At 41.8% G+C, this 17486-nt stretch overlaps 1 protein-coding gene across 1 annotated transcript in view; it reads left to right on the forward strand.

Annotated features, from left to right (window-relative positions):
• The window catches only part of FES (FES proto-oncogene, tyrosine kinase), a 259267-nt gene that overhangs the window by 193187 nt on the left and 48594 nt on the right, over positions 1-17486 (forward strand). The window contains exons 11-12 of the mRNA XM_069766154.1: positions 413-622; positions 3109-3231. Coding sequence (XP_069622255.1) covers positions 413-622; positions 3109-3231 — 333 coding nt within the window. The remainder of the gene's footprint in view (positions 1-412; positions 623-3108; positions 3232-17486) is intronic.

Consider the following 17486-nt stretch of genomic DNA (forward strand, 5'->3'; position numbering starts at 1 on the left):
GAGGTAGGGATTAAAACACTGAATTTAACGATGTGTCACTTGTCAAGCTATATGCTGTTGTTTACTTACAATTTAAGGTTTTATCACTAGAACATTATCATTGCTGTGACAAACATGTGAAAACTGTCCCCTCCTGTGATATGCAGCTCGCTGTCAATAGACAATTACATACAGAGCCTGGTGTGGGTGTGATTAGCTTTCTCAGCTCTGCTGGATTGCTAAATCTAAGAACTCTGCACCCAGTACATTAAGAGATATTTCCTTGGATTCAGGGTCTCTTTTCATACACTATGCTGCTCTCAGATGAAGTAGCAAAAACCTGCTGACAGATTCCCTTTAAATCGAAATTGTGTTGGTGATTGAATAAGGTTGGAAGTGATCATAATGTTTTCATGTCATTTGTTTTGGATAGCTACCACCTCTTTTACCATTGGTTCCAGAAGTCCAGAAGCCGCTTAGTCAACAGAACTGGTACCATGGTGCTGTTCCACGAACTGAGGTTCAAGGATTGTTAATAAACAACGGTGATTTTCTTGTTCGTGAAAGCCAAGGGAAACAGGAATATGTGCTGTCTGTGCTGTGGGATGGCCAGCCGAGGCATTTCATCATTCAGTGTATAGATGTAAGTTTCCAGGGTTACACAACATAATAAGATATGGGGACATTTGCGTATTCCTTTGATTGCACAATCATTATTTGACCCTCTTACTGTTTTATGTGACGTTTACAGTGATGGAAGTAGCCCTCTTTGTATTTAGTGTTAAAAGTGTATCTTGTCTCCTTGGGCACCTACGGATGTGTCCACCATTACCCTTTCTTTCATTGCTTCATTTATACAAGTTGTCATGATAGCAGCTTAATACAATCTCTCCATCCAGTAAAAAGTATTTAATAAAACATATGTATTTTTAAACATGGCAGCTTTGATTGACAGATGGTAAACAGATGGCATTCATTAGAGGAACCCATCACGGCCATCTAGTTAAAAAAAAAAAAAAGGATGCATCAAACTATGCCAACTGAAGTCCTGTGATACAGCTCAAAATATTTAATGTTTAAAGATAAGTCAAAACATCCTGGTGGCTTCAGACAAATGTTCAGAATAATGTATGTGTAAATTATGAGTTCAGGAGGCAGGGAAAAGGGGATTAGTGGCTCATAAAAGTAGTAAGAAGTAATAACATATCGGACAAAATTTGTTATACAGGGTGGAGCGCGGTAATTTGCTGATTTGGGAATGAAATAAAAAAATTATGATCATTAGAAAAATTTATTTTATATTTTAATTATACTGAACAGTAATGGAATTTTTAAATTACATGGTTTTAAATAGTGTATCTGGCAAATGTCGACCTTCGCTATCCACACACTGCTGCATACGTTTTCTGAAGTTTTCATGAACTCTAACAAGCATGTCCACTGGTATTCTGCCAATTTCAGCTTCAATATTGTTCCTTAGGTCTTCCAAGGTGTTGGGACGGTTGATATACACCTTAGACTTCAGGTAACCCCAAAGGAAAAAATCGCATGGGGCTAAATCTGGTGAGCGTGCTGGCCAGTTCACATCTCCCCTCAAAGAGATAAGCCGTCCAGGAAACATTTGCCTCAAACAATTCATGGTAACCCTCGCTGTGTGTGCAGTGGCACCATCCTGTTGGAACCATGTATCCTCTAGTTCCATTGCCTCAAGAGCCGGCTGAAAATAATCCTGTATCATAGACAAGTACCGTTCGGAGTTCACAGTTATGGCACGACCATTATCCTGAAAAAAGTAAGGACCAATGATGCCTACTCGTGATATGGCGCACCACACAGTGACGCGGTCCGAATGCAGAGGTCTCTCGTGAACTTCTCTGGGGTTTGTTTCACTCCAGTAACGCATATTTTGTTTGTTTACACACCCACTAAGGTGAAAATGTGCCTCATCAGAAAAAAACACAATTGCGTCACGGGGTATCGTTGCTAACATGTCTTCACAAGAGGTCCGCCGTGTCAAATAGTCCCATGCTGACAAATGTTGGACCACGCACATTTTATACGGGTGAAAATTCAGTTCATCATGAAGAATCCGGTGGAGAGAACGTCTTGAAATGCCAAGAGCAAATGATTGCTTCCGAGCAGAGCGTTTCGGAGATTGCAGTACTGCTGCTCTAACTCTCTCGATGTTTTGTGGTGTTGTAATCCTTCTCTCAGGTCCCCTTCGTACACGTGACACATTCCCTGCTGTTCTGAATGCATTCACCCAATTTACAATTGATTGCCGTCCAGAAACACGTCCGCGTGGAGGAACAGCGAATTGTAAACGAAAAGCACGCTGCACTGCAATGATCGAGTGGGCATTTGAAAAATACGCTTCAACACAAAATGACCTCTCCTCACGTGTCCACTGCATGATGGCAACTGAAAGGCAGAGGAATACAAATCTCCCATCAGCCACTGTAAGCCACACCCACTCTCCCCTCTCTTCGACCGACAGTGCCGCCACAGCATGCAGTGCAAAAAAGCAAATTACCGCGCTCCTTGTGGCAAAGTTTGTTTTAAATGGCAATGACCATTAAAGAGGATGTATAGGATTATGAAAAGATGGTTGCTTACTTCCAGAAAATGAAACACACATTAGCAACTGGTTTGGTTTGTTCAAGATTAAAAAAAAAAAAAAAAAAATAGCATCACACCAGTCCATGAACTATGTGTGTTTTTTGCTGCATAGCTCTACTAAAGTGAATGGGGTTAAACTGGGCTTACACAATCTATGGAAAAGTGCCGCACTGTTTTTGAAAGAAAGTAGACTTATTTATTTATTTATTTATTTTTTTTGATCCTCAACAACCCCTTTAAGGAAGGATACATCTATATAGAGGAGAAAAGGGCATTTGCCAGAATTATGCTCCTCAATATGAACACAACATTGGTAGATGTGATAAGAACTAGTTATAGTAGTACCCTACCATAGAGAACTTTTTGGCTTATACTGTATATCCTTGAGAATTGAACACAAAAATTCTACTTTCTTTTAACTTTTGTATATTTATTTTATATTTCTTCTATAACTTGTTGATATAATATTAAATCAAGTATTGGCTTTTCTTTTTAATTTGCAATTACAAGAATCTCTACAGACTGGAAGGAGAAGCATTTCCTACTATCCCTTTGCTAGTTGACAACTTTCTCAAGACTAGACAAGTGGTGACAAAGAAGAGTGGTGTTATATTATGTAAAGCCATTGTGAAGGTAATGTGAACAAAATATTAATAGAATATCTGCTTATTTGGATATGCACATGGAAATATAAGCTTTATATGGTAGGTTGTAATATTTGCATGAATGTCAAAGATTTTGAAATATGGGCCACACCTTATCCAAAATTTTCACGTTTGATAAACTACTATGTAAATAAAAGGTACAACACGTGGAAGAATCAGAGTGAGTTCTTACCTGCAGTGTAGTTACACAGCAAACCTGGGCTAGGGCAAATGATATGGTATGTACTCTGGGTGGATGAGTCAGATACTTATCACTATACAGACATATATTTCCCGGACATGGCAGGAAAAATGACCATTCGGATTGAACACAAAAACCAATCAGAAAATAAGTAATAGAAAATCTTTATTGAATATCATATTTTTCAAACAATAAGGCCAGGATCACACATGCGAGAAATACGGCCGAGTCTCGCATGTAAATACCCGGCACTGCCGCCATCACTCAGGAGCGGAACGTGCGGCCGCATAGCAATACATGCAGCCCCATGCTCCACTCCTGAGTGACGGCGGCAATGCCGGGTATTAACATGCGAGACTCGAACTTATTTCTCGCATGTGTGATCCCGGCCTAAGACGCAATCTTATCCTTAAGATTTTGGGGGGAAAATGGGAGTGCGTCATATAATTTGAATACAGCTGGTTATGGGAAAGGCGGCAGGAGTCTGGCGATATTGTGGGCGATGCTGTGGCTTCTGGGTTGGGAGGGGGTGTTATGATTCTCCAGGTCATTACGAGTTCATAGACACCAAACATTTCTAGGTTCTTTTTTATCTAAGTGGTGAAAAAAATTACAAACTTTGTTTAAAATAAAATTGTGCAATTTTCCTATACCCGTAGCGTCTCCATTTTTCGTAATCACAGGTCGGGTGAGGGCTTATTTTTTGCGTGCCGAGGTAACGTTTTTATTGATATCATTTTGGTGCAGATACGATCCTTTGATCGCCCGTTATTGCATTTTAATGCAATGTCGCGGCGACCAAAAAAATACGTAATTCTGGCGTTTTTACTTTTTTTCTCGCTGCGCTGTTTAGCGATTAGGTTAATCCTTTTTTTATTGATAGACCGGGCGATTCTGAACCCTGCAATACCAAATATGTGTATGCTTGATTTTATTTTTATTGTTTTATTTTGAAAGGGGTGAAACGGGGGTGATTTGAACTTTTATATTTTTCTATTTTTTTTTCTATATTTTTAAAAGCTTTTTTTTTACTTTTGGCATGCTTCAATAGTCTCCATGGGAGACCAAAAGTTGCCATAACCTGATCAGTTCACCTGTATGTAGCTGAATTACTCACTTGCTATGAGCGCCACCAGTGGGCGGATTCCTGCACAATTGCTGGAAGCGTGATTTAAATGCGGCTGTCATCATTTGACTGCGGCATTTAACAGGTTAATATCCACGGGTGGATCGTGATTTCAAACGTGGCTGCTCCGGGCACATGTCAGCTGTTCAAAACAGCTGACATATGCCGGGAAAGATGTGGGCTCACCACCAGAGCCTACATCAAAGGGAGGGAGTCCGACATCGGTGTACTATTATGCCCGATGTCGGAAAGGGGTTAAAGATCAAGAGGCATAATACCTGTATCGTTCAGACTGTGAGTGTGGTGTCTACTCCAACGGGCGTTCTGGTGTTCTGGTATGAACGTTCGTCAGCAGGTGACCATTTATATATGTTGATATATGTATAATTGTCTATAGAAATATTTGCAGATACTGTAATAATTATTTTACTATATATATATATATATATATATATATATATATATATATATCACCTTAAAATACAGTGGTGACACAACGGCCATGATATACTCCTTACAGTTCACAAAAAAACAATAAAGAAAGCCGAACTATTTAGCCGTAGATACACCTGCCACAGCCCCTAACATGTCTGCTTCCTCAAGGGTTCTCAAGTCTTGCATCCACCTGAGGAAGCAGACACATGAAAAGTGCATTGGGCTATAGAAAACGCTGTAAGAACTGTGTTTACATTTAATTGGAACATGTCACTTACCGTATATACTCCAGTATAAGGCCGCCGTCACACATGCGAGTTTTACGGACGTAAGAGCGCAGAATCTACGTCCATAAAACTCGCAAAAAATACGGCACAATTATTCTCTATGCCCCTGCTCCTATTTGCCGTATTTTACTGATCAGTATTATACGGCTTTCTACGGCCGTACAAAATCGCAGCATGCTGCGTTTGTCACCGTACTGCGCAAGAAATACGCCAATGAAAGTCTATGGAAGCGTGAAAAATACGGATTACACACGGACAAGCAGTGTGACTTGCGAGAAATACGCAGCGCTGTTAGAGAGAAAAGCCGGTAATTCAGTGCGGTGTACAGTAAAATCACACTGACAGCTTCCAGTCCAATAGATATAATAAATGTGTACACATAGAATAGGTATATATATATATATATGTCAGTGAGACACATATATGTATATATATTAATATTTATTCCAGCGCTATACAGCTTGAAAGCCGGTAATTCAATTACCGGCTTTTTCTTTCTCCTTCATAAAACCCGACATGATTTGAGACATGGTTTACATACAGTAAACCATGTCTTCTCTCCATTTTTTTTGCAGATTCCACACTACTAATGTCAGTAGTGTGTATCTGCAAAATTTGGCCGTTCTAGCTCTTAAAATAAAGGGTTAACTGGCGGAAAAAATTGGCGTGGGCTCCTGCGCAATTTTCTCCGCCAGAGTAGTAAAGCCAGTGACTGAGGGCAGATATTAATAGCCTGGAGAGGGTCCACGGTTATTGGCCCCCCCCTGGCTAAAAATATCTGCCCCCAGCCACCCCAGAACAGGCACATCTGGAAGATGCGCCTATTCTGGCACTTGGCCACTCTCTTCCCATTCCCGTGTAGCGGTGGGATATGGGGTAATGAAGGGTTAATGCCACCTTGCTATTGTAAGGTGACATTAAGCCTAATTAATAATGGAGAGGCGTCAATTATGACACCTATCCATTATTAATCCAATTGTAGTGAAGGGTTAAATAAAACACAAACACATTCTTTAAAATTATTTTAATGAGAAAGCCAGGGAGCCAGGGAGCTTTCTAGGTAATTTCCCACGATCTATGAACAGCCAGCAGAGGGCGCCTCACCACAAATGATGCTAAATATAGATCATTGATCTATTTTTAGCCTCATTCCCTGGGGTTTTGCAGCGAGGAGCAGCCTGCATTAGCACAGCTCCTTGCTGCAAAATGTTTTAACCCCTTCAGAAGGATTTACATCGTTGGACGTTACAGATCTGCGGAGGGTAAGTATATTGTTGGTTTATTATGTTTCTTTACTCACAGAACGAGGGTCTTCAGTGACTGGATTGGGCGTTGAATAAAATACTACAACAACCATTGTTTTTATTTCATTAAAATAATTTTAAAGAATTTTAAAGAATCGCCCACGCCAATTTTTTCCGCCAGTTAACCCTTTATTTTAAGAGCTAGAACGGCCAAATTTTGCAGATACACACTACTGACATTAGTAGTGTGGAATCTGCAAAAAAAATGGAGAGAAGACATGGTTTACTGTATGTAAACCATGTCTCAAATCATGTCGGGTTTTATGAAGGAGAAAGAAAAAGCCGGTAATTGAATTACCGGCTTTCAAGCTGTATAGCGCTGGAATAAGTATTAATATATATACATATATGTGTCTACTGACATATATATATATATATTCTTTTCTTTTTGGGACACATGGATCACTTCTATAGCGGTATGTTGGTTTTGCAAGCCTGCGAGAAAACCACGCAGTACGGATGCCATACGGATTACATACGGAGGATGCCATGCGCAAAAAACGCTGACACAGCCTGCCTACGGAGGAGCAACGGACCATTTTTTTGGGGACTTTTCAGCGTATTACGGCCGTAATATACGGACCGTATTGTTTTACGCTGTGTGTGACGCCGGCCTAAGCTGACCCAAGTATAAGCCGACCCCCCCTAATTTTGCCGCAAAAAACTGGGAAAACTTAATGACTCGAGTATAAGGCTATGGTGGGAAATGCAGCAGCTACTGGTAAATTTCAAAAGTAAAAATAGATACCAATAAAAGTAAAATTCATGGAGACATCAGTAGGTTAAGTGTTTTTGAATATCCATATTGAATCAGGAGCCCCATATAATGCTCCATACAGTTCATGATGGGCCCCATAAGATGCTCCATATTAAAATATGCCCAATATAATCCTGCATAAAGGTTAATAATGGCCCCATAAGATGCTCTATAGACACATTTGCCCCATATAGTGCTCCACAAATGTTGATTACAGCCCCATAAGATGCTCCATAGAGATATTTACCCCATAGAGTGCTGCACAAACGTTATGGCCCCATAAGATGCTCCATAGAGATATTTGCCCCATATAATCCTACACAAACGTTAATTATGACCCCATAAGATGTTCCATAAAGATATTTGCCCCATTTGCTGTTGCTGCGATAAAAAATAAATAAATCACATACTCACCTCTCCGTCGCTCTGGCCCCCGGCACTTTAAATATTCACCTTTCCTCTTTCCGGCCGCCGCTCCATCTTCAGCGTCTTCTGCGCTGACTTTCAGGCAGAGGGCGCGCACTAACCACGTCATCGCGCCCTCTGACCTGAGCGTCACTGCAGAAGGCGCTGAAGACGGAGCGGCGGCTAGAACGAGGAGAGGTGAATATCGCGCAGTGCTCCCCCTCCCCATTATACTCACCTGCTCCTGGCGCGGTGCAGTCCCTGGTTCCTGCAGATTCTTCCTGTATTGAGCGGTCACATGGTACCGCTAATTACAGTAATGAATATGCGCCTATACCCCTATGGGAGGTGGAGCCGCATATTCATTGCTGTAATGAGCGGTACCATGTGAAGAAGCTGAGGCTCCGGGAGAACCAGGGACCTGCAGGGACCACGCCAGGAGCAGGTGAGTATTATTAGACAGCCCCCGCTCCCCCTGCCGACCCCTGGGTAAGACTCGAGTATAAGCCGAGAGGGGGACTTTCAGCCCAAAAAAATGGGCTGAAAATCTCGCCTTATACTCTAGTATACACGGTAATTTAGTGAACCTGACTGCACAATTGCATTCAGGTATGTTTTTCTCTAAAATGCTCCAGTGTTTCGGAGAAAATATAGTCTGGCACCGCCCCAAGCCAGCTATTCGTTGCACCCCTTCAGGTGATTGACAGGTCTCTATGTGCACACATGGGAGATACCTGTCAATCAACTAGAGTGGTGTGAGAAGGCTGCTCTTAAAACTATATTTTCTCTGAAATGCCAGAGTATTTCAGAAAAAACATACCTAGATGCAGTTGTGCAGCCAAGCTCTGATTTATGCTACCTGTGGTTTGGGCAGCCTGAATTGAGTCACAAGTTCCCTTTAACTGTAATTTGGCACTGGTGTTATGATGCTCTTTTCACTCCAGTTCCTGGCTTGTACCTCGAGATACAATATTAGCAAGTTTTCACAGTCAGACATTTGGCTATATTAATGATTTGGTTCTGTGAGTGTTAGACCTATTTTGTATTGTTGTGCTTGGTTTGAAGCCCCCTTTATGGACTTCTCCATAGATTGTTTTAAAATTTGTCTTATAAAGGTATGGCTGTATTTTTATGATAGTCTGGTTACTAGTTTTCTGTGTGTTGTACTATTGAGGAGTTCCTATCGATGTAACATATAAAGTACTGTAAATTATTTTAAGTTAAAGCATACCTGTCTGCAGGATTTTGCTAAATAAAAAGGCCTGCCCACAGGCACAAGCCTTCTGTCTCTATGATGAGAAACATGTTTGTGCTTCGGGGCGGCCTGTGACCAGGTCTTTCCTTGGTTTCTCTGGCTTAGAGCAGGAAGAAAAGACTCTGCCTACAGAGCACGGGTATATCATTACCTGAAAACTTCTAAGGCCCTGATCACACATATGCGAGATACGGCTGAGTCTCGCAGGTGACAACCCAGCTCTGGTGCTGGCACTCCAGAGCGGAGCGTGCAGCCGCACAGCAATACATGGAGCTGCACGCTCTGCTCCAGAGTGCCGGCGCCAGAGCTGGATTTTCACCTGCGAGACTCGGCCATATCTCGCATATGTGTGATCCCGGCCTAACAAGAACCACAAGACGGATTTCTTCACACCAGGTATCAATTTAATCAGTATAACAGCGGCAACTTGAGACTGTCTGTCTGTAGTTTACTTAGCAAAATTCTGCTGACAGGTCTGCTTTAAGTGCTGAATACTGTTTTGTAAGGCTATATGCACACGTTGAGTATTTGATTGCAGAAATTTCTATAACGTAACTGCATCTCTAGTAATTTGTTAGCAGCAAAAACGCAATTGAAAATACGCACATTTTTTATGTGTTTTTGGTGCGTTTTTGCATGCGTTTTTTTAATGTGTTGTTGTACAGCAAAGAATGCTTTTAGGAGCTAAATAAAGATATTCAAAGAAAAAAGAAGTTAGTGATATAATTTCCTTATTATTTTTCATGGTTACTTGCACCATTCTAGGCTAAAAATACCAGCTCTCGCCTTCCCCAGAAATGACACGTCATATTTGAAGCGTCAATTCTGACGCTTAGCCAAGGCTCTTCCTGATGCCATGGTGCAGTCGCATCAGGGTAATGGAATTAGGGGTTGGTGTCAGCAGCTGTCACAGACACCAAGCCCTAGATTTAGTAATGAAGAGGTGTCAGCCAGACACCCTCATTGCTAAACCTGTAAGTAAAGAGTTAAATAAACACACACACACACACACACACACACACACACACACACACGGAATAAAACACTTTATCTAATATATAAAGCTGTGTGTGTGGGGGGGTGTGTATGAATGTGTGTATATCCGGGATTGGCATCTGCACCGTCACAGCTACAGCCACAAAATTTTGCACAGTCACACGTCTAGACCCCGAGAGCGTCATAGGCTATGTTATGAGGCGAAATTTTAACCTACATAATGGGGAAAAAGTGAAAGGAAAAGTGTTGGATGCAAATTGACAGCTGCCAGATGTGAACAAGGGGAACTTAAAGAATGAGAGCGATGGCGCCAAAGAGTATATACCGTACAGTTGCTAAGGTGGGGCCCCGACATGGGATACTCACCACACACGGGGATATGAACACACACACAAAATGCGCCACACACTACCACGTGCTTGAACACATATACCACCCTCAGCACACATTTCACCACACATACACCAAGCTCGCCACATAAAAGTCGAAACACAAAAGTCACCGCTCAAAACTCGCCACGCGCAAAATTCGACACATGCAAAACTAGGCTCACGCAAAACTAGCCACACGTGCAAAACTCACCTCATGGAAAACTCGCCACACGCAAAACTTGCACACACGGAAAAATTGCCACATGCACAAAAGTTGGAACACATGCAAAAGTTGCCTCACACAAAACTTGCACATACTCAAAGCGTACCACAAATGTGCCATATAGGAAATACGGCAGCTGTCAGTCACATGACCTGTCTATTATGTGTATGCGTGATCTAATATATACTGCCAGGGGGGAGGGCTTCCTGTTGGCTGGGGATTTATCAGGCTGCCAATTTAGCTTACAAATACTGAGGTTAAAAATACTGACCAAATAACGTGTGAACGCGGTCTAATACAGGAGATGACACACAGATATATACTATATACAGGGAGATGACATACAGGTACATACTATATACAGGAGCAGATGACACACAGGTATATACTATATACAGGAGGAGATTACTTACAGGTATATACTACAGTTAGGTCCATATATATTTGGACAGAGACAACATTTTTCTAATTTTGGTTATAGACGTTACCACAATGAATTTTAAACAAAACAATTCAGATGCAGTTGAAGTTCAGACTTTCAGCTTTCATTTGAGGGTATCCACATTAAAATTGGATGAAGGGTTTAGGAGTTTCAGCTCCTTAACATGTGCCACCCTGTTTTTAAAGGGACCAAAAGTAATTGGACAGATTAAATAATTTTAAATAAAATGTTTATTTTTAGTACTTGGTTGAAAACCCTTTGCTGGCAATGACTGCCTGAAGTCTTGAACTCATGGACATCACCAGACGCTGTGTTTCCTCCTTTTTGATGCTCTGCCAGGCCTTCACTGCGGTGGTTTTCAGTTCCTGTTTTTTTGTGGGCCTTTCTGTCTGAAGTTTAGTCTTTAACAAGTGAAATGCATGCTAAATTGGGTTGAGATCAGGTGACTGACTTGGCCATTCAAGAATATTCCACTTCTTTGCTTTAATAAACTCCTGGGTTGCTTTGGCTTTATGTTTTGGGTCATTGTCCATCTGTAGTATGAAACGACGACCAATCAGTTTTGCTGCATTTGGCTGGATCTGAGCACACAGTATGGCTCTGAATACCTCAGAATTCATTCGGCTGCTTCTGTCCTGTGTCACATCATCAATAAACACTAGTGACCCAGTGCCACTGGCAGCCATGCATGCCCAAGCCATCACACTGCCTCCGCCGTGTTTTACAGATGATGTGGTATGCTTTGGATCATGAGTTGTATCACGCCTTCGCCATACTTTTCTCTTTCCCTCATTCTGGTAGAGGTTGATCTTGATTTCATCTGTCCAAAGAATGTTCTTGCAGAACTGTGCTGGCTTTTTCAGATGTTTTTTTAGTAAAGTCCAGTCTAGCCTTCTTATTCTTGATGCTTATGAGTGGCTTGCACCATGCAGTGAACCCTCTGTATTTACTTTCTTGCAGTCTTCTCTTTATGGTAGATTTGGATATTGATACGCCGACCTCCTGGAGAGTGTTGTTCACTTGGTTGGCTGTTGTGAAGGGGTTTCTCTTCATCATGGAGATTATTCTGCGATCATCCACAACTGTAACCTTCTGTGGGCGCCCAGGTCTTTTTGCATTGATGAGTTCACCAGTGCTTTCTTTCTTTCTCAGGATGTACCAAACTGTATATTTTGCCACCCCTAATATTGTAGCAATTTCTCGGATGTTTTTTTTTTCTGTTTTCGCAGCTTAAAGATTGCTTGTTTCACCTGCATGGACAGCTCCTTTGACCGCATGTTTACTTCACAGCAAAACCTTCCAAATGCAAGCACCACACCTCAAATCAACTCCAGGCCTTTTATCTGCATAATTGAGAATGACATAACGAAGGGATTGCCCACACCTGTTCATGAAATAGCCTTGGAGTCAATTGTCCAATTACTTTTGGTCCCTTTAAAAACAGGGTGGCACATGTTAAGGAGCTGAAATTCCTAAACCCTTCATCCAATTTTAATGTGGATACCCTCAAATGAAAGCTAAAAGTCTGAACTTCAACTGCATCTGAATTGTTTTCTTTAAAATTCATTGTGGTAATGTCTATAACCAAAATTAGAAAAATGTTGTCTCTGTCCAAATATATATGGACCTAACTGTTTATACAGGAGGAGATGACATACAGGTATATACTATATACAGGAGGAGATGACATACAGGTATATACTACATACAGGAGGAGATGAGACAGGTATATACTATATACAGGAGGAGATGACATACAGGTATATACTATATAAAAGAGGAGATGACACATAAGTATATACAGGAGGAGATGACATACAGCAGGTATATACTATATACAGGGGAGATGACATACAGGCATATACTATATACAGGAGATGATATACAGGTATATACTATATACAGAAGAGATGACACACAGGTATATAATATATACAGGAGGAAATGACACATAGGTATATACAATATACAGGAGGAGATGACATACAGCAGGTATATATTATTTATAGGGGAGATTGCATACAGGTATATACTATATACAGAGGAGATGACATACAGGTATTTACTATGTACAGGAGATGACATACAGGTGTATACTATATATAAGGGAGATGACAAACATATATATATACTGAGGGGAAAATGAGAGGTGTAAGGTGAAAATGAAAAGGTGTGAGTGCAAAATGAGAGGAGTGAGGGGAAAATAGTGGAGTGATCAGAAAATGAGAGATGTGTGGTCGAAATGACAAATGTTAGGGGGAATGAGAGGAGTGAGGGAGAAAATGTGAGAGATGTGAGGGGGAAAATGAGAGGCCTGATGGGAAAATGAGAGAAGTGAGGTGCTATAACTTACACAGATATTTACTATGTCCAGGCAACGCCGGGTTCTTCCACTAGTTTGAAATAAAACAGACACACTTTAATGGGCAGCATAGTAGCTCAGTGGTTAGCATTGAGGTGCTGGAGTCCTGGGTTCAAATCCCACCAAGGATGACATCTGCTAGGAGTTTGTATGTTCTCCCCACAAGGAATTACATGAATGTAATATCCAGCTCAAAGAAAAGGGGGTCCACACTGTTATTTGCACATAGTGCACAAAAATTAAACAAAAACCTAAAGTGATGAACTGGAATATAAGTTGGTATACATGCATCGTGTAGGCTCATGTTCACACTGGCCACTTTTTTTTTTCTTTTTTTTACCTCCCTATTGTAGCCTAGTGCATGAAGATTAGTGGTTTTGACCCCTATACTTCTATACATTAACAGGGAAGTTTTAATTAGAAGGAAATATGTTTTCCTATTTTCTGATATCTAAACCTTGGGTGTATTTCATAGTCATCCTACAGGCCAAAAAATACAGGACTTACGAATAAAAAAAATGTATCCAGTATTGCTATCACTGTTTTATTATACATTCAATTTTCTTGACCAGTTTTTTTTTAGTGTGCTCAGAAATTCATTGAAACAGGTGTTTTAATTGTTAGATATTTAAGATATCTTTTCTTCGGTTTAGTCTCTAGCTATTGCTCAGTTTTCCACAATATTTAGTAAAAGCAGGGAATCGTGGAAGCTGCAGTATTTCTTATTTCTTTTTTATCACTGACTCGATATATGAGATTCACTTATTCCATTTTACTGACAGCTGTTAGAGCCTTTAACAAATGGTCTTACTGCACGGAAATGTCTCATTCTGCTTTAATATGGGTGAGATCACCTTCTTCTTACAACTGTGTTTCACATCAGCGGGCTGGATATGTCACAAAAATTTATTGGCAGCAAAGGGAAATCTTGAAATGATTTAAAGATGTGCAGACGTGATTAAATGTGAACTATATTTTACACAAGGGTGAGACAGATTAGCTTTAGTGCACTGGATTTAATACAGACCTCTATTTATTCGTGGCTCTGATTAATACCTTAGAATGATTTTGTACTTTTCAGTTACAAAAATTAATCTTCTAACATTAGACTTGAGTGACATAGAAGAAAAGTTATTGAAGTATTATATACAGATATCTAAGATTTTTATACAACTGTGTCTCACTGTCAAGCAAAGAACTTACTTCCTAATTACTTTTTGTATATTGTTTTATTAGTTTATCCTTGTTGTTCCAGTGAAAGGTGAAAAGCACATTTACATTGGCCTACTTGCCCACGGGCTAACACAAGCTACTGTAGACCCCTGTACAAAAACAACATGTAGGCTCACTTTGACCAGCATGCCCACAACAAATATTCACATTAAGAGCTTGCTCACACTGCTGTAGATTCCTCATGTGAGAGAATCGGGCCAATTATGCTAATGACACTTGGCTCAAACGCTGTCAGATTTTGAGCCAAGTGTCAGCTTAGTGAGATCCAATGCTCTTGCTTGAGAGCATCAGAGCACAGGTGGCAAGGATGGAGCACTTAATTTCTCCATCTTCTCCATTTTCTGTGTCCTCCATATGGGTGCTCATAGTCCCATTATTGGATACACTCACAACTTGTTGAGAATTTTTTACATGCTAAGTTGATATGAGAAAAAAAATTGCACTGCCCTATAGTATAACATTGAGCCATCCAATAGCACTCAGTCGTGCTATACAGTGGGTACGGAAAGTATTCAGACCCCTTTAAATTTTTCACTCTTTGTTTCTTTGCAGCCATTTGGTAAATTCAAAAAAGTTCTTTTTTTTCTCATTAATGTACTCTGCACCCCATCTTCAATGAAAAACAGAAATGTAGAATTTTTGGCAAATTTATTAAAAAAGAAAAACTGAAATATCACATGGTCCTAAGTATTCAGGCCCTTTGCTCAGCCATGAGTCTTCTTGGGAATGATGCAACAAGTTTTGCAAACCTGGATTTGGGGATCCTCTGCCATTCTTTCCTGTAGATCCTCTCCAGTTCAGGCTGGATGGTGAACGTTGGTGGACAGCCATTTTCAGGTCTCTCCAGAGATGCTCAATTTGGTTTAGGTCAGGGCTCTGGCTTGGCCAATCAAGAATGGTCACAGAGTTGTTCTGAAGCCACTCCTTTGTTATTTTAGCTGTGTGCTTGGGGTCATTTTCATGTTGAAAGGTGAACCTTCGGCCAAGTCTGAGGTCCAGAGCATCTCTGTACTTGGCCTCATTCATGTTTCCTTCATTGACAACCAGTCGTCCTGTCCCTGCAGCTGAAAAACACCCAATAGCATGATGCTGCCACCATGTTTCAGTTTTGGGATTGTATTGGGCAGGTGATGAGCAGTTCCTAGTTTTCTCCACACATACCGCTTAGAATTATCCCCAAAAAGGTCTATCTTCATCTCATCAGACCAGAGAATCTTATTTGTCATAGTCTGGGAGTCCTTCATGTGTGTTTTAAGCAAACTCAATGCGGCTTTCATATGTCTTGCACTGAGGAGAGGCTTCCGTTGGGCCACTCTGCCATAAAGGCCCGACTGGTGGAGGGCTGCAGAGATAGTTGACTTTGTGGAACTTTCTCCCATCTCCCTACTGCATCTCTGGAGCTCAGCCACAGTGATCTTTGGGTTCTTCTTTACCTCTCTCACCAAGGCTCTTCTCCCACGATTGCTCAGTGTGTCTGGACAGCCAGGTCTAGGAAGACTTCTGGTGGTCCCAAACTTCTTTCATTTAAGGGTTATGGAGGCCACTATACTCTTAGGAACCTTGAGTACTGCAGAAATTCTGTTGTAACCTTGGCCAGATCTGTACCTTGCCACAATTCTGTCTCTGAGCTCTTTGGCCAGTTCCTGTGACCTCATGATTCTCATTTGGTCTGGCATGCACTGTGAGCTGTGAGGTCTTATGTAGACAGGTGTGTGCCTTTCCAAACAAGTCCTATCAGTTTATTTAAACACAGCTGGCCTCCAATGAAGGAGTAGAACCATGTCAAGTAGGATCACAAGGAAATGGACAGCATGTGACTTAAATATGAGTGTCTGTGCAAAGGGTCTGAATACTTATGACCATGTGATATTTCAGTTTTTCTTTTTTAATAAATTTGCAAACATTTCTACATTTCTGTTTTTTTTCAGTCAAGATAGGGTGCAGAGTGTACATTAATGAGAACAAAAGGACCTTGTTTGAATTTACCAAATGGCTGCAATGAAACAAAGAGTGAAAAATTTAAAGGGGTCTGAATACTTTCCGTACCCACTGTACGTTCGTGTGAGCAAGCCCTTAACCCCTTCCCGACCTGTGACACAGCGTATGCGTCATGAAAGTCGGTGCCAATCCGACCTGTGACGCATATGCTGTGTCACAGAGTGATCGCGTCCCTGCAGATCTGGTGAAAGGGTTAACTCCCATTTCACCCGATCTGCAGGGACAGGGGGAGTGGTAGTTTAGCCCGGGGGGGTGGCTTCACCCCCCCGTGGCTACGATCGCTCTGATTGGCTGTTGAAAGTGAAACTGCAATCAGAGCGATTTGTAATATTTCACCTATTATAACTGGTGAAATATTACAATCCAGCCATGGCCGATGCTGCAATATCATCGGCCATGGCTGGAAACACTGATGTGCCCCCACCCCACCCCACCGATCGCCCCCCCAGCCCTCCGATCTGTCCTTTACACTGCTCCGCTCCCCTCCGTCCTCCTGTCCGCTCCCCCCCGTGCTCTTGTCCGCTCACCTCCGTGCTCCAATCCCACCCCCGTGCTCCAATCCCACCCCCGTGCTCCAACCACCCCCCCTGCACTCCGATCCACCCCCCCTGCACTCCGATCCACCCCCCCTGCAGTCCGATCCACCCCCCCTGCAGTCCGATCCACCCCCCGATGCTCCAATGCACCCCCCCACCCGTGCTCCGATTTACCCCCCCATGCTCCGATCCACCCCCCCGTGCTCCCCCCCCCACCCCATCATACTTACCGAGCCTCCCGTGGTCCGTCCGTCTTCTTTCCTGGGCACCGCCATCTTCCAAAATGGCGGGCGCATGCGCAGTGCACCCGCC

The sequence above is a fragment of the Ranitomeya imitator genome, chromosome 4 (assembly GCF_032444005.1).
Source record: "Ranitomeya imitator isolate aRanImi1 chromosome 4, aRanImi1.pri, whole genome shotgun sequence".
NCBI lineage: Eukaryota > Metazoa > Chordata > Amphibia > Anura > Dendrobatidae > Ranitomeya > Ranitomeya imitator.